The sequence below is a fragment of the Psammomys obesus genome, unplaced genomic scaffold, assembly GCF_907164565.1.
Source record: "Psammomys obesus unplaced genomic scaffold, mPsaObe1.curated_primary_1811, whole genome shotgun sequence".
Taxonomy (NCBI): domain Eukaryota; kingdom Metazoa; phylum Chordata; class Mammalia; order Rodentia; family Muridae; genus Psammomys; species Psammomys obesus.
In genome coordinates, this window is record NW_026589732.1 from 12823802 (window position 1) to 12842347 (window position 18546).

At 41.6% G+C, this 18546-nt stretch overlaps 1 protein-coding gene across 1 annotated transcript in view; it reads right to left on the reverse strand.

Moving 5' to 3' along the window:
- The window catches only part of Elp1 (elongator acetyltransferase complex subunit 1), a 60717-nt gene that overhangs the window by 11699 nt on the left and 30472 nt on the right, over positions 1 to 18546 (reverse strand). The window contains exons 21-29 of the mRNA XM_055605373.1: positions 18199 to 18277; positions 18027 to 18106; positions 16705 to 16842; positions 16518 to 16603; positions 15878 to 16026; positions 14908 to 15031; positions 13518 to 13615; positions 11548 to 11749; positions 9937 to 9998 (exon numbers count right to left, since the gene is read on the reverse strand). Coding sequence (XP_055461348.1) covers positions 9937 to 9998; positions 11548 to 11749; positions 13518 to 13615; positions 14908 to 15031; positions 15878 to 16026; positions 16518 to 16603; positions 16705 to 16842; positions 18027 to 18106; positions 18199 to 18277 — 1018 coding nt within the window. The remainder of the gene's footprint in view (positions 1 to 9936; positions 9999 to 11547; positions 11750 to 13517; positions 13616 to 14907; positions 15032 to 15877; positions 16027 to 16517; positions 16604 to 16704; positions 16843 to 18026; positions 18107 to 18198; positions 18278 to 18546) is intronic.

The window sequence follows — 18546 nt, forward strand, 5'->3', positions numbered from 1 at the left end:
TTGCTTGTTTCCTGTTGAATTATAGTTCTTCATATACTAAGATATTAAATCACTATAATATAAATGCTTTGAAAATATTTTCTTCCATTCAATAAGTATTACATTTTGGTAATTTTTAGTTTTTATGATGTTCAATTTATAGACCTGATTTTTAGCTGCTAATTTTTTGGTGTTGAGTCTAAGAACACACTGCTGAGCCTGGATTGGGGCCATAGCTCAGCAGACAAGAAAAAAAAAATTCAACCTAAACATGAAAATATACAGAGATGAATCAAAACAATGGAAAAAAAAAAAAAAACATGCCATACTTTTTTAAAAGCTAAAAGGACTGTATTCCCAATACACAGTCAACTTCAGAATAAGGAACCTAAAAACTATTAACAGAGATAAAGAGGGATGGTATCTGGCATGCAAACCAGAGCTTGAAAATGTAGGAAGCGAATACTCGAAGAATGAAATAATACGTAAAAACACAGGAAATTTTCTCTCAGCAATTTAGAGTATTAAGAGACTCAATAAGGACAGAAAAAGCCAGAACTCCAGAGTCAACAGAGCATCCCAAAGTAACTGAGAACACTTCATCACACCATACACACACACAGCTCTCTCTGAAGGACACCATGTTTTGGCCCATCCAATATTTTTTTAAAGTATATAATCATAACAGCAAGGAGAAATCAGTAAGAGATAGCTAGAAAAATCTCAAAATATCTGTGAGTTAAATAAATTTTTGAAACAACTGACAGGTCAATGAAGAAATCATAAGAAAAATTTTTTAAAAAGGCATAACACACACGAAGTTGCAGAATGTAGCTAAAACAGTGTATGAGAAAAAGTATGACATTAGTATTTGCTTATGCTAGAAAGGAAGGGGGTAGAGAGATGGCTCAGTGGTTAAGGAGGCTTGCTCTACAATCATAAGAACTGGCAAGCTGTGCATTCCCACAAATACATAATCCAGCTCTGAGTGGGCAGAGGCAGGAGGATCATGGAGGTGTGCTGGTTTCCAGCCTAGCTCAGGAGTGAATTCCAGGTTCAGATATAGATCCTGCCTCAAAAGAATAGGCAGAGCAACAGAGGGTACCCAACACCCTCTTCTGGCCTTGCCAAACACCCCTGCATATACACATGTCTATAAACTCACACAGAAACATATACACATACACAAACATAAATAAACAACATCCCAAAAAACAAGAAAGGGAAAGTAAGTCTGAAATCGGTGATTTTAAGCCCCAAATGCTACCCACATTTTTGCCCTCAGATGGTCAAGTGCTAGATGTTTTTTGTGAGTGGTTGCCTTGTGTGGTAAACTGTTACGGAGCCACAGATAACATACACCTGGTGCAAGCAGGTCCAGGAGTAAGTGTGGTATATCTCAGTGGGAATACAACTTTGTCTAGATCTTCCTCTAATCTCTCTACTCTGAGGCAAGTTTTATTCACTGATGTTTCAACTCAATCACCCAACATACTTGCTCCTCTTTTTAAACATTTTATTACTTATTTTTGTCTGCATGGCTGTTTTGCCTGAATGTGTGTTGGTACATCACATGCATACCTAGTGTCCATGGAGGCCAGAAGAGGGTACAGGATCCCCTGTACTGGAGTTATAGACAGCTGTGAATTGCTATGGGGGTGAACCATCTCTCCACTTCCTCCCATCCCTACCCCACCCCAACACCTGACAACGTAGTTTCTTACTGTATCTACAGAAATACAAATTATCACCTTTCAGTTTTAACCCATGACAGACCCTGAAATGTCCAAACAGAACAGCCTGGTAATTAACCTTGATTACCAGCCTGACTGAATCTAGATTCAAATAAGCAATAAGCAGTGGGCATGCAATTTTCTAGATCAGGTTATCTAAAGTAGGAACGCCAACCCTAACGGTGGGTAGCACGTTCTAGTGGCAGCCCAGACTAAAGAAAGTAGTAAGGGAAAGCTTTGCTTTTTGTCTGCTGGGCTTTGTGTCCTGCTGGTGAGTTTATCCACGCCAATGCTGCTGCTGCGTTCCTTCACTGCTATCAGAACCCAGAGCGTCATGCTTCCATGAAGCATAAACTGAAGACCAGTATCTCTCCACGAAGCCTCTCTCTAAGCCTCCAGTGTGCCCAGCCTTATAGACAGAGGAGCTAGTGGTTCTCAACTTCTCCAGTATGAAGACAGCCTTTGTTGATTACGCTACTCAGACCATACTGACGAAGGTTCTCTAGTGTCCCTTCGTTTTTTTAAAAAATTATTTATTAATATTTTATGTGCACTGGTGTTTTGCCTGTATGTCTGTGTGAGGGTGTCAGATTCCCTGGAACTGGAGTTGCAGACAGTTGTGAACTGTCATGCGGGTGCTGGGAACCAAACCCGCATCCTCTGGAGGAGCAAACAGTACTCTTAACCAATGAGTCATCTCTCCAGGCCCTAGTGTCTCTTCCTTTAAATACATATTTCTTCTATTGGTTCTGTCTCTTTCATGAACCCTAACACAAGCAGTGATAAGGGTAAAACTCTTGTAAACCAGATGTGGTGACTTCGGTCGTAATTCTAACACTTTAGGGTTAGAGGCAGGAAAAATCAGGAGTTCTAAGCAAGCACAGGTTATGCTGAGACTCTATTTCAAAAAGACTAAGTAATTAATAAATACTTATTTATTTGTTAATAAATAAATAAATGAATGAATACTAATGCCACTTTCCTTAGTCTGTCCCTGGGCCCCATGGTGAAGAGAGAGAAGCAACTCTTGAAAGCTGCCCTCTGAATGCTAAATAAATGCACACGCACGTGTGTCTGAATGCACACAATGTACAAACAAACTAAGCAACAAGACCTTTCTCTTACAAAAGGCCAAAATTGAGCCTAGAGGTGGTGGTGAAAGCCTTTAATCCCAGCACTTGTGAGGCAGAGGCAGGGGGATCTCCATGAGTTCAAGATCAGCCTGTTCTACAAAGTGAGTTCCAGGACAGCCAGGGAGACACAGGAAAACCCTGTATCAAACAAACAAACAAACAAAAACAAAAAAGCTATAACTGTATACTGCAGCAATCCTTGGTGTGCACTGAATGTCCACGTCTAGTAGCCTGTGGTCAGTGTCAATTCAGCCTTAAAACTTTTATAATAAATTCTGTAATTCTACTAAAACCTCGAAGCAGCATGGACAATCTACCTTAATATTGGAAATTCCCAACCTGCCCTGGTTAAAAAGAAACATTTTCATAGACAGATGGGAAATAAAGGGCAAGAAAGCATCTGTCTACTGCAAAGTGGCCTGTCTTCTAGTTGTTAGGTTTCAAACTGGTACAAATTGGCTGAGGTACCAATTTAACATATCAAAGCAAATTAGGTGCCTCTCAGCCCCTACCTGTTGTTACAGGGTCCCCCTACCTGTTGTTACAGGGTACTCCTGTCTGGCATATACCACCCCCTCCCTTAAACTTTCCAGCCCAGGGTGCTGGGCTGCTCTTTCCTATGTAATCCAACTATTTTGGTTACTGGATCTCTTTGTACCTTTGGGGTGGGCTTCCTGGATGCTACACTTATTTCCCCCCTCTCTGCTTTTTTTCCCCCTCTCACTCTCCCCACATGGCCCAGCTCAGTCTGGTCATGTCCACTCTGGGCTCTCCCTGATGTCCCTGTTAATATTTAGGCAACCGGCTTCTGGGTTGCCTAGCAACCTATGATGTTATCATGTGTCACCTACCAGGTGTTACACCTGGCAGGCAGGCGTGGTTAAGTTGCTCCTTAAAAGGATCAACCCGCCACTTTGTCACTCTCTTGCCTTCTTACTCACTCCCCTTTCTCTGTTGGGGTGCCTCCCTCCCTTCCCCCTATAATGTCTCTCTCTATCTCCATCTAATAAATCTCTTCATATAGAATCTGTTGTGTGCATCATTTCATTGGTCCTAACACTGGTGCATTGGCTGGGAAGGGCTCTGTTGGTAGCACCTGATCTGGTCACACCAGGAACCCTTAATTGGACTATGATGCTTGCAACAGATTTTTCTTCTCTAGCTATCCGTAACCACCACTCAACCATATATGCCTTAAAACCTACACTTTCTCTCAACTTCCCTACCCTTACCCGTGCACACCTGTCCCTCTGCAAGGCCACTCAGACTTGGCAACTTGCCATGTACTCGAGGCAGCCAGGACAAGGCAGACACTTACGCTGCATCATAATCAGCTTGGGGAAACTAAAATGTTCACTCCAGACACTGAAACTGCCACTTCGTACACAGACACAGCTTGCTTCTAAACTATTGCTGTTAGGTAAGCAACTGCTGGGAACCCTGCACACACACAGATGGCTTTAGATTGCACTGCTGCCTCAGGCCCCATGGGTGAAGTTTTAAACCTCCCACAGGACACCTGCTGCAAGAGGCTGGCTTGGAGAGGGTTTTCAGCTGTGCCGACTTTCGATCAGCTGTGCCACACACACACAGAGGTTCGTACTGGGCCAGAACAGCCATCCCACCAGCAAGCACCTGGTCTTGCTTTGCTAGTAGCCACACACTGCACACAGCTAGCCACCATGTTGATTTTGGGATAAGGAGGATGGAGCCACGGCTTCACTGCCATCTCCACTAAGGGCAAGTACATGGTTTCACTGACATCTTAACTTAGGGCAATCAAGGGCAGCCATCTCTGTTATAGAGAAAAACAAAAAACAAAAATCGCTGTGGTTTCTCCCACTGCCACCTGCTCTTACTGCTTTGTTTCTGTCCCACTGTTTTCAGAGCTACAAAACTGTAGTCTCTTGTAGACGCTAAAAGGCCACTGCACCCCCTTACTACCTCCATTCTAAAGCTGTCTGTCTGCCTCATCCTTTCCTGAGGATGAGATTCCCTCTACGAGAACTCAGCCTTATTGCTGATAAAGCCCTGGTACCAGGCCATGCCATTTGGTCAATGAACCACTAGCGGCATGGTCCATTTCCATTTCCCCTTTCTCATTCACAGGAACAGCTTCCTCATATTCTCTCCTCTTAGGGAAACCTCTGGCTTCTATACCTATGTTTGCCCCACTCAAATGTCTAATATCCAGTAATGTCCAGGAAAACTAAAAGCAATCCATGAAGTAAAAAACATTTCCCTATTTCTCTTTTCTCAAAGTCTTGTCTGTTTCTCTCTGCCTGCCATCTCACTAAATGTACTCTCTGGTTTCTTTCTATACTCTCAAAAAAAAATCTTAAAATTAAACTGTAAACCTTAAGGTGACCACGTGGTATGAACAATTTTAATCAGAATTAATTCTCTATTTAATCTCTTTTAGACTAGGACAGCAACAAGTCTCAGTTTAAATTGGTATGGCTTTTTATAAAAATTCAAAGTTACGTTTTACAATATATATGATTCAACCCTGGTTCAAAATAATTTTTATATAATGCTAAAATTTCAAAGTTATAAAGGTCTATTCAAATTAAGCTAATTTAAAATGTACGTCTAACTGCCTATGTCTTTATCAATTCCTAAATTAATAAATGCTGTTTCTCCTGCCATGAGCTGCCTATGATCCAGATTTACCACGAGGCTTTCTAGCTAATAGACTTGCTATAATAAATTCAAATGTAATTTTTAAATTGCTTTATACTGTTCTATTATATTGCTGGTTTTAAAACTTATAGCTCAGGGGTTACTACGTACAAGTTTTTACCAATATGCTAAATTAAGATCTATTCATTTTAGAGGAATTTATTTACATTAAAGCTTGATTATTGTGTTATATCTTCACTATCAAAAGGTTAAAATATGCTCGGTCTTATTTTCTAAAAATGGTAATATTATTAATCTACAGTATAGCCTTACTTTTATAAGCTATGAACTTTTTATAGGCTAAATCATACAGAAAACTGTTATACTCTCACTTTAATGGACTATGTTTCTGACTTTTACAGCTCCAACAAGGACAAAACCTAAAGTCCTAATATTTAATGGTTAACAAATGCAAATTAATAGCTCAGTCCATCTTATAGATGATCAAATCCTTTAACATGTTCAAAAATATATTCATAGTACTACAGATGCAAACATGGCCTCATGCCATCTTTAATTAACAGCCGAGGATGGTCCTTGAGTTACCATATATGAGTTGGTAAAAAGAATAAAAGAAGAGTCTTCCAGATAGGCTCATTTACAACAAAAACTATGCTCTAGACCTTGGCTGCTGTTCTGAGGCTGTTAGCATAACTGCACGAAAAACAAGACTGCAATGCCCCATCCTGTCGGGGTATAGCCAAAAGTCAATTATGCCAGCTGACTGTTTCAAATGCAGCCAGGAAGGATGCTGGTCCCAATGGCTGCCTCAACTAGACACACACTCCCTGTTGGCAGACTGGCTTCTGGAAATCAAAATGTTCCCATGCAGGCTTGTCCTCTGTGCCCAGCCATGGAGGCTCAACCAGCACAAGAGGCCCAGACACTTCCAGCCTTCAAGTTCCTTAGCCTGGCAGAGGACAAATGGCACCTAGATTCTGAGACTTCCACCACCCTCACCCAGCCCAGGGTAACATTGCAGGTCTGTTTTGGCCACATACTCGGGCCTCACAGACATATTGCAACTTCTGTCTTGGGAGACTTCAAATGCCTTCTCAGTTCTCTTCATAGGCAGGAGACCAGGCCTTAAGCCTGGGTCCTAGAGTTGCTATTGTCAGGCCTAGACACAATATGCCTTGTTGCCAGACTGAAGAAATAGGCCTCAAATGTAACCTTTTACCATTCCTTTAGCTAAAGGACAATAAATGTTCACAACAGTCTCAACCTATGTCTCATGGTAAATAACTAGATACAAAGGCCTAAGAAAATGTTTGAGGGTTTAAGAAAGTGTTTTAAGGTTGGTAAAAAGGTGGCAAGAACTAAGGTGATTTAAGGTATTCTAAATATGTAAAAATGCCTAATATTTCCTCCTGTTTCTATGCTACTGTTATATTGACTGTCCAGAGCTTTGACCTTTATCAAGGGATGATTTATTAATCTAACTCTAATACAAAAAGATTCCACTATACCACCTATTATGATTCCAAGCTCAAGATTTTAAATCTCCTTTAAAGATTTTAAATCTCTGTAATGTGTAATCCCACTAAAGGTTAAGATCAAGTGATATTTTGTCCCTTCTACTTCACAAAAGGCTTCTCCCTTTTCAGAACTCATCAAAGATTTCTTATGCTGTTAACACAAATGTATATGTCTACTGCCTTTTCTACAATGTATATTTCAGTGCAGATTACAAACTGTGATGCTAACATGTCTAAAGTTTTATCTCCTTTGTGAAACTTGAAAGTAATTCTTGTAAACTGCAGGAAATCCACCTGAATCTACCTCTCAAGTCAATGGGCTCCAGATAAGTACTGCACCTATTACCTATTTCAGAGGGTGAGGTTCCTCCCCTTTCCCTGGTTTTGAGACTTCCCTTTCCTGGCTACCTGATTGCTACATTTGTATAACCAACACTGCCTGATTGGTCAGTCTTCCCTCTGGTTGGCATCAATTCCTGGCTACTTGATTGCTACATTTGTACACCCAACACCAGCCAATTGGTGAGTGCTTCCTACCGCTCTCACCAACCTACATCCAAACCCTTCACTTAGGACCATCTTCTCTCGTAGGTAAGATTTTCCCTCTACCAACACAGTTTCTCTCCCTCACCCTCTTGCTCACCTACAAAACCCTAGCGCCCGTGTCTGCTATGGGCAACTGTGCCCTTGGTTTCTGGCCAACGCTGACAAGCTGTTTGACCAGATTGTACCAATCTATTGAGTCAAACCTTGCTCTTGGGACACTTTGACAGGTCACTGACTCCTACCTGCCCAATGGGAATAGTCCATTCGTCTGTTTCTCCAGATTCTCCTCTGGGATGTCTTCTGGAAAATTTCAGACTTCTACACCTAGTGCCTGATTTAAGGGCCTCTAAGATTATACACTTCTGTAACCAAACTTGGCCTCAATTTCCTTAAATGATAGATCCAAAGCAAAGCCTTTATAATTACTGCCAGTGATTGGGTAAATGGAGGATACCTCAGGTAAATGGAGGTTCCCATGTTCTAAGTATTTTTGACCCAAACCTTTTTACCTCTGTTTGCTCTCCCAAAAGTTTTAAACGTACACCTAAAGGAATTTTCTCCATAACCTACTTAACCTTGTCTTCTGCCTATAAATATGTTCCAGTATCCTGCAAGACCCATATGTTTTCTATATCCACAAAAGCACCAAAGCAGCTACCACAAGGGTTCCGGTCTGACCTCATAGACTTCCATCAAGCTGGACCTGAACTTTCCCTCCCAGCCATGGATATTCTCACAGACCCTGGACAGCATCAAAACAGCCTGTTCCTCCTGGACATGGCCAGCATTTGAGCCTTTTGACCTCCTTACAGCACACCTCAGTGTCAGCAGGAAGTAGCCAGAAGAGAAAGAATCTATGCCTGTTATTCACTTATTACTAACAAAAGCCTAGAATGGTGTACTTCAGGCCCAGGACAAGTAGTTCCAGGTTCTCCCAGCATTCCTCAGTCCCTACCTGCTGCCTTGCATAGCTCATAACTCTTTACTAGCAACCCTCTACCCTGAACTTTCCAGGGCAGGGGCTTCTCCTTCTCCTCTTGACAAGTATTCTGGACATTTTGTTGCTATTTTTTTCTCTCTTAGCCCCTTGCATGGAAACCAAGAGCTGCTTCCAATGAACCTACATTTATATACTTTAACTTGCCTTACATGAGAAGCAGCCCAAGCACCTCATTTATTAATTATAAAAAAGGGAGGAATGTTAGTAGTTAGGCATCCTGCTTCTGGGTTGCCTAGCAACCTATGATGTCATCAGGAGTCTCCTGCCAGTGTTTCATCTGGCAATAGTGGTTAAGTTTCTCCTTAAAGGATCAACCTGCCACTTTGTTGCTCTCTTGCCCTCTTACTCTCTTGCTCTTTCCCTTTTCTCTGTCAGGGCACCTCCCTCCCTTTCCCCTATCATGGCTCTCTCTCTTCATCGCCATCTAATAAACCTCTTTCATATAAAATCTGTTGTGTGCCTCATCATCATTTCATTGGTACTAACAGTCTCTGCTTCTGGCTATGCTCTCCTACAGATCTGCAGTAAACCTTCTCCTCCACCATTCCTAGGAACAGTCATGTCCTTTCTTTCTTTTTTTTTTTCCTCCCATTCATTTGGTGCTATCCAAGGTACAAAGAGAGCCAGTAACCAAAATGGTTGGAGTACATAGGGAAGAATAGTCCAGTCCCCTGGGCTGGAGAGTTTAGGGAAGAGGCTGTAGTATGCCAGACAGGAAGATCCTGTAACAGGTCGGGGCTGAGGATGCTGGGAGAACCTGGCAGCCTGATCTGCTCTGCTATGATACCTCAGTTATTTGTCCTGGTTTGAAACCTAACACTAAGGGCCCTGCTTTGGCAAAGTTAACACAGGTCACTAGCACATGCTACAGCAGAGCTTTCTAGTGCTCTACCCACAGTCTACAATGACAGGCCGAGAATGTGCATCAGCAGTGCTTAGGACCCCAACCTAGACACCCAAACTTGGGGGTTATCTTTTCAGATTTTAGAATATCTGCACATGCACAATGCATTATCTTAAGGGACAGAAAGAAAAGTCTAAGCAAGAAATTCATTTGTATTTCCTACACCCTCCCAAAATCCAAATGATCTTACACTTTGAATATAACCTGTCACACATGGACAGGAACAGGATTTCACCTCTGTGGCATACCTTAGTAGTTCTCAAAAACTAAAGATTTTCAGGCTTCTTATATTTGTATACAGACATACTTAGATATACCTGAGACTGAGATTTTCAAGCCAAGTCAACAAACGGAAGACCTTTAGAATCAACAGCACCTCAAGACCTAACTATTACCACAGGTCCTTCAGTTTTTGCCATCAGTAGCTACAGACAAGTCTTCTCTTGTTAATGTGATGTGTGGTGTCAGGGGAGGGGCTCACCTGGACATACTGTTCCAGGACTGTAGCTGCCTCACTGTGTTTCCTCTGCTCGACCAGCTTTTCTGCAAAGACAGCAACAAGCACTTGATAGCAAATGGAAACTGGCTTCCACTTCTTTCCCTATGATGCAGCAGACTACAAGTTTCTGGCGTTCTGGGAGAACAACAGGTGTACTGCATAACATGAATCATATCCATCCTACCCACAATCTTACTGCACACCGTGGGCAGCCAGCCTGAAGTGTGAAATCTTGTGGCTGCCTGGGATTACAGAGGTGTGGTCCCCTGCTTAGTAAAGAATCTAAATTAATCACAGGATTGAAAAGCATAAATAGCCAAAATGAGCTCAATCTCTCCCCTCTCTCTCTGTGCCTGCTGCCTACAGATCTGGATGTAGAGTTCTAAGTTACATGTCTTCTTGCATGCTGCCGTGTTCTCCATCATTAGCATAACAGACTAAACCTCTGAAACTGTAAGCCAGCTCCAATTAAATGCTTTTCTTTAAAAAGTTGCTGTGGTCATGATATCTCTTCACAGCAATAAAACACTAAGACACTGTACTACAATACCTTTTAAAAATCCTAGCTCACTGCCCTCTGCACCTTTTGCCAATGAACATCATAGCTAGGTATATTCCAACACACACACACACACACACACACACACACACACACACACACACAAACACACACACTCCTACCTCTAAGTTTGTACGTTTGTTTAAAGACTGCTCTTTTTTTTTTTTTTTTTTTTGAGATCATGAATGCTCTGGTTTAGCTGGGTAGGCAGCACATGCCTGTAATCCCAACATTAAGGGAGGCAAAGGCTGGTAGATCTCTGTGAGTTTGAGGCCAGTCTGCTCTACAGAGTGAGTCCAGGACAGCCAAGGACACACAGAGAAACGCAGTCTTGAAAAAAAACCAAAAACCAAACCAAAAACAATTGTCTTTCACCCCTAAAACTCATGTTGGAGGACAGAAGGAAGAGAAACATAAGCATTTCATTATCTCAAGTGCTGCTGAGGTCTGAGCCCTGCTCACCTCCCTCTCACTCTTTACTACTCTCAAAGGTCAGAAGTGCTGGCCTAGCCTCCACTTTAGGAAATCCCTTAGCCCTGAGCCATTCTACTTTCTGTCTGTACCTCTGGTCTTGCCCAAACCAATCCTGGCAACTATTATTATGGTTTTCAACCATACATTGGCTACACTAGCATAGCTCCATTCAAAACTTCATCTTTATTTTCTTGAAGGGCCAACTCAGCTACCACTGTTAGGTGTGGCCATAATGTCTAAGGGTCAGTAAGGTGGACTAGACAAGATAGTGTAATATCAAGAAAATTAGCAGCCACAATCTCCTGTCTTGAGGGCCCGCAAAGCCACATAATTGAAGATCTACCAGTACACAGATCAGAGAAATACACTGCTTTCTTTAATATGCCAATGCATTTGGAGGTCCTTGGAGGACTCTTGTTCTGGTTAAAAGGATGTTCTCTGTAAGTTTGACTAGAATGAGTCTGTCTCAAGGAATGTTGCCCTAAACTTATTTATAAAATTACCAAACAACGAAACAAATACAAGCTTTGGAAGAATGAACAGAAAATGGCCCAGCTTACCTGCCAGAGTTCTAGCAAGGCCAGCCATCTTGTCTTTGGTCAGTTGAAGCCGGGCAGCCACACAGAGGGCTTGCTGCCAGCTGCCACAAGCCAAAAATGCTGCAAGAGCCTTCTCGTGGGCACCACTGCGGGCAAACACAAGCCCTGCTGGCTCATACAGGTGCTCCTGCATCAGGTGCTCCCCATACGCAACATTGATTGCCTGTGACAAGACATCGAGATTTGATGAAGAAATGTGACAACAGTTTCTATTACCATCGTAGGATACTTTAATCATCACACTTCCCTCTTCCTTTTTCTGTTCAAAATCTTTCTGAAGAGATAGTATTTATTCACACTCATGTATCGAGTACGTATGTATTATTCTAGGTGGTGGGAAAATGTCAGTCACACAGACACACACAAACACACACAATTAAAAAAACAGCATATTGAGTTTTTACCCATATGGCTACAAAGAATGGACTTACACAGCACAGCCTATAATAAATAGCAGTAGAAGATAAATGACAGAGAATGATGGGTATGCCACCTTTAAAGGCTACAAGGAAATGAAGCTATATGGAGTCAGGAGAAAGCAGGTAAGATAAGGGTTATGTGACAAGAATGTGCACAGTAGATTTGAGGAGTAATGAGGTTAATGTCACTGGAGCTGGGGGAAGGAGAGAAAACCAAAGCTTTTAGGCAACTATTTTCTAAAGCCAAGGACTGGGGTGAGGCAGAGGTATAGGAATACAACACAATCCCTGGCCCTCTGAAAGCCATAGCCTGGAAGAGAAAAAACAGGAAATCAGTAGTTTATTTGGCCCCTAATCTAAGTATGGCCATCAAGGAAGACTAGAAATGTCATAAACAGGTTGACTCAAGAAAGGACACAATAGAGGGCTGGCAGGTCATTAAACAACACAACATCTGGGAACCATCTACAGTTAACTGGGAATATGGAGAATGCCAGAAAGTGGTGCAAAGAAGCTGGCACAGGGCTGGAGAGATAGCTAAGAACACTGGCTGCTCCTGCAGAGGACCCATGTCAGGAAGCTGTTAGGGAGGCCAACACCCCCTTCTGTTCTCTAATGGGTACCTGTATGAACCTGGTGCATACACAGAAAAGCAGGCATACACATGAATGAGAAAAAAAATGATAATTACAGTAATAATAATAGGTAGATCATAAGGAGACATGTAATGGCCAATCTTGGTTGTCAAAGCACCTAGGAAGAGGGAACCTCGACTGAGGAACTGTCTCCATCATAGTGCCCTATGGCTATGTCTAGGGCATAGGTGCCTAGGGCACTGACATAGTGCCCTATGTCAGTGTGGCATTTTTTTGATTGCTAACAGATACAGAAGGAACTGTGCCCTGTGGCATGTCAGCATGGGCTGTGAAGGGCAGAGGGGCTGAACCTGAGCCACAGAGCAAGCCAGTAAGCAACATTCCTCCATGATCTTTGCTTCACTTTCTGCTTCCAGGCTCCTCCTTTCTTCCTAAGGCTGCTTTTGGTCAGAGTGTTTTATCACAGCACTAGGAAAGCAACTAGAGGAATATGAATGTGATCTACAAACAAAAAATGGTGACGACAGTGGCATGGCAATAGTGATGAGTGGATAATCTTGGGGATCACAGAGCCGAGTCTCAGCACCCCAGGCATGCCACTTTGCAGTTCCGGACATTTATGCAAGTTATGGCCTCATCTGTAAACTGGGCAAAACACCCCATCAGGTTATGGGGAGGATCATATCAAAATTTGACTTACTGGCACATAAAAAAACCTAACTGGATATTTACAGTAACAGAACTCTCAAACTCCTGAAATACTGTTGCCCTGGCTAATTCCTTCCTAACAAGGATGAGGCTGACTGGTTATAGGATAATCCTTGATTCCAAGGATGATGTTTGGATTCAAGATGTCCTCACTTTCCAACTGATTCCCAAGGCAAAATCAGAGGACCTCATTTCACCCACCACATACCTGGTACTGCTGTGAATCTGGCCGATATAACTTCAGAGCTTCTTTATACAAGTTTTTATCTTTTACCAAATTTAAGAATTCTGTGAAATACTCAGGTCCTAGGAAAATAAGATTTATCAAAACACAGGTATAAGATTTTGGAAGTATAATGGGTTTCACTTATACCTATGTTTCCTAAACAATATGAATGTGACACTTTTTATTTGTATGCTCATGTGCCCATGTGTGATCATGCATGTGGGGGCCAGATAGCAATTGAGGTATTGTTCCTCACGTCCCCAGGTACCACTCCTCAGAAGGTACTGTTCACCTTGTTTTTTGAGATAGGGTCTCTCACTGTCTGGAGCTTGCAAGGAAGGCTGCTAGGCTGGTTGGCCAGTGAGACCCAGGATCCTCCTGTCTCCACCTCCTTAGAGCTTAGATTATAAGCACATACCACTAAATCCCAGCTTTTTTTATGTGGATTTTATGGAATGAGCTAGGTCCTCCTGCTTACAAAGCACTTTATTGACTTAGCCATTACCCCAACCCCTCCCAACCAGACATCTTTTACAGTCTATTAAAGAACAGCTTCAAATCTGAATTTTTGGTGAGCATCATTCCAGCAGGAATTCTTGCTACACTCTTCTGCTCAGTATTTCCTTACACTACTCCCCAGGAAATGCTGACTCAATGTTCCCCTCAGGCCCCTCCCTCACAGTTGTATCAGAATCTCCAAGGAAGTGGGAAATCATTGTACAATTCATGAGCACCACAGACAACCCCAGTGACAAATCACAAGTACAGTACGGGAATGAAGGAGCCAACAAGATGCTGCTGTGGGTCTACTCCATCACTGCCTGTTACACTGCATGAGAGAAACCACTCACCACAAGTAAGCTAGGGTCTTCCTCCCTCCCACTAACAAACACTAGTTTGGACTGAGGCACTGAAGTAAATTTAGGAGGTGCTCAATCCTACCCCAGAAAGGACCCATTCTAGATGAGGGTACCTCTGGCTCATGAAGAGAGACCTATTTTACACTCAGTTTTTCAGGGCATGAGACAAAAATAGGATGAACACGCATCAATCAAGTTTTCCGGGGTAAAACTGGAACCTGTCTGTCTAGTGCAGTAGTTCTCAATCTTCCTCATGCTCTGACCTTTTAATCAGTTCCTCATGTTGTGGTGGCCCCAACCATAAAATTATTTTCATTGTTGCTTCATAACTGTAATTTTGCTACGGTTATGAATCATAATGTAAATATATTTGGAGATAGAGGTTTGCCATAGGGGTTGTAACCCACAGGCTGAGAACCACCGGCATAGGATAACCTTTATCTTATAATTTTCTTAGTTTCAAAGAAGGCTTGAAGCAGTAATGAACACTGGAAGCAGTAATAAGAGCTTACCACACTTGCTCAGGTGTCCAATGGCCTTTTCATAGCGTTTCAAGTACTTGTCTATGGTGAACCGCTGGTAATTAGTTTCCATTTTCTTAAGTGTATTAAGAAATGGAAGATATTCCTTAGGATCCTAAAAGAAATAGTTATTACTTATAATACTTAGGTAATTTGAATGCTAATTAAGGCAATAAACATATAAACAGCATAATTTTAAATGTTTATTACACTTATGTATCAATTATATATTACATAATATATCAACATTTTGGGGGAAAAGGGTTCATATTTGGGTGTTACTAGTTTAAATTTGGAATAATAATGACCGATCTCTAAATTTCTCAAAAACCTCAGCTGTTCACATGCTGATACGAAAAACAACAACCTACAATCTAGAAGGCAGTCAATAGTGAACCTAGGTATCCCCTGACCAGGCCTGGCTCTTACTACCCTTCATGACTTGCATGCCAGCACTGAAGAGCAGACAGCAAAACAAAGGCAATAATGGACTGAGATGGACACCTCCTCCTCTGTACCATGCCTAACAGGCTTATTCTTCTTCCTAACAAGAAGCATCCTGGGCTAGGTAAGGACACAGCTTAGTACAAACACAAGGACCTGAGTTAGATCCCCAGAACCCACAAAAAAAGCTAGGCATGCTGGCATAGGCCTGTTATTCTGGCACTACAGAAGCAGATAGTTAGATCCCTATAGGCCAGCAAGCTAACCTAGTTTATTAAGTGAGTTCCAGGTCAGTGAGAGATCCTGTCTCAAAAAAAAGAAAGAAAGAAAAAGGAAAAAAAGGAGGGGGAGTGGAATACACATAGAGATACAGCGAATGGAGATTAGAAATGCCAGTCCTGGAGACTCAGGTCTACAACCACTCATAGCATTAGATAAAGCACCTCTCTCTAAAGAGCACGGTTCCACCCTAGTTATATAGTTCAAAACGGTACAAAAAAGTATGAACTCCACATACCTTTTGTGATTTGTCAGCTACCATGAGGACTAAATCAAAGTCATAGGTCCCAAGAGAATGGTCATATAACTCATTAACATCTACCAGGAGTAGGAGGTATTTCAAGGCCTCCTCTGCACTCACAGTCTCGGGATCAGAGGAAACATTTCCTGTTGGTGTTTAAGAAAAAACAGGGTGTGGATCTCAGTCAGTCTAGTGTTTGTGTAGTACATATGAAACTGTGGGTTTGATCCCACAGCCAAATAAAACCAGGTATGGTGGTATGTTCTTGTAATTCCAGCACTCAGGTAAAGGAAGGAGGGTCAGATGTTCAAGGTTATCTGTAGCTACATAGTTGAGTTTGAGACAAAAGTAGACTACATAAAACCTTACCAAAAAGAAAGAGAGAGAAACATCAGGACACAGTCAGGGGGGAAAACCAGACCAAGAAATCAAGTAATAAGATTTACTGACACACTGAGACACAGAATGAACATAGGCTTTCCATTCATTCATACAATGCTTTGAACTCAAAATCTTCACATTTGAAAATGGTGACCCAAGAACCCTAATTGTGAAGTGGCAATGACATGGTAATGGTCATCTGCAGACAGAGACTGTGAAGGCTGAGTCAAGCAGTTGTCTGTGTGCAGGTCTCTACCTTGAAGTTCGTGTACCTTCTGCAGCACAATTTCGAGTTCTGGGGTTGTTTTCTTCACATGGGATGTGAGTATTGACAGGCAGTACCTGAGGTGGTAAGTGAAACACCAGAATGACAAGACGAATAAACCAGACAGGCATCTCTACATCCTGTTGTTCAAAGATGCCAACAATAACAGAGCACCCACTTGCGAGGATTGATGGTCTCCATGGCTGCTCTCATAGCATCACAGATGAGGTCAATTTTCTTCCCATCAGGTTCTCTGGACATCTGGACATTCTTGCTAACTGGTGCAGGGTACATGGTCTTTGTGACATCTTCTTCTCTAAGAATCAAATTGTATGAACAGATCACCTTACCAAATAGTGTGGTGATCCAACCACTAACATATATTGGGTAATAAGTAAAAAGGGACCTGGAAAATTTAGTTATTCAAGGAGTGAGAAATCAAACATACCCACAAAAGACCTTCTCAATAATGTTCATAATTTTGCTCACATTAGCCTGAAGGAAGGTACAACCAAGGTGTCCAGGTAACCCGAGAATGAAGAAAGGGTGATATATTTACACAGCATACTACTGAGCAATTAAAAAATGAATAAGCTGGGGCTGGAGAGATGGCTCAGTGGTTAAGAGCACTGTCTGCTCTTCCAAAGGACCTGGGTTTAATTCCCAGCACCCACATGGCAGCTCACAACTGTCTGTACCACCAATTCCAAGGGATCTGACACCTTCACACATAAAATAAAAAATAAATTATTAAAAAAAGTGAATGACCTAATGATGCATGCAAAAACATGGCTGAGCTCAACTCTGCATGTGTAAGCAGCTATATTCACAGCACAGTAAATACTTTCTGGTTGCATTATATGGTGATGTAAAACAAGAGGCTGACCTGTGCTGAAACACTGAGCAGTGGCTGCTTGAGATCTGGGGCACAAGCACTGATAGAGAACGGATGTAAGGGAGCTTTCTAAATAGGAGATGATGCGTAGCTCGATAGGGGTTTGGACTGTGATATGGAAGCATGTGCTGAAAGCACTAGAAGGAGTACTGGACGTTTTGTAGCGGGTAACTACCCACACTAGGTATTCTACCAATGCTACACAAGGTGACCTTCTAGAAGTAAAATGGGCTGCCTTCTCCAACTTTCTTGGTCATCATCTGCCTAAAACAAGAAGAGGATGGATGGGTTCTGGATAGCAATAAAAGCACATACAGAACAAAAGAAATGACAAAACCTGGATAGTGCACTATAAGTTTCCAATAGCCAATGTTTTCTTTGCATTAAAAAGTTTCATTAAAAAGCTGGTGAAGAAAAATCATTAGAGAAAAGGACCATATTTGATGCCAATCACATAAGAACAGTTTTACAGGCAGACTAAAAACCAACACTATTAACAATGACTTACTTCATTTAAAGAGTTATGGTTCTCTAGATACATGTCTGATTTCTTGATCAAGAGACAATATTAAAATATGATGATCATGAGTTATGAAAATACTTACTTTAGTTCTGTGAAAAACAAGTTAATATGATTTACAGAATCTATCTGTTTTATGAAAGTTTCCACATTTTCAAGAAACACCTATCAAAAAAAAGAAAAGTGTACAAGCATTTCAGTTTAGATTGCATTCACTCAAAAATAAAGTAAGGGGACAAGTAAGAAGCACAGGGTACCTTAGGATTATGATCATGAATCAGATTGAGGTTAATTCTCAGTTTTCTCATGCATTCAAATGCTTCTTTAAACATAAGTCTGCAAGGACAGAAAAAAATGGAGAAAAAGTATATTCCATTAAAACCTAAGTTCCCTGTATAAAAGATTTTCATTACAACCCAGACTGGCTATAATCAGCTTTCAGGACAAATAACAAACAAGTTCTCCTGAGTCACTCTGAAATTATAGAAAGGAAAAGAATAGGTGACATTATTTTCCTTGTAAAATGTATATAGTTCAGTCAGCACAATAGTCCTTAGACTATTAGACTACATGTCTAATAGGTGACATTATTTTCCTTGTAAAAT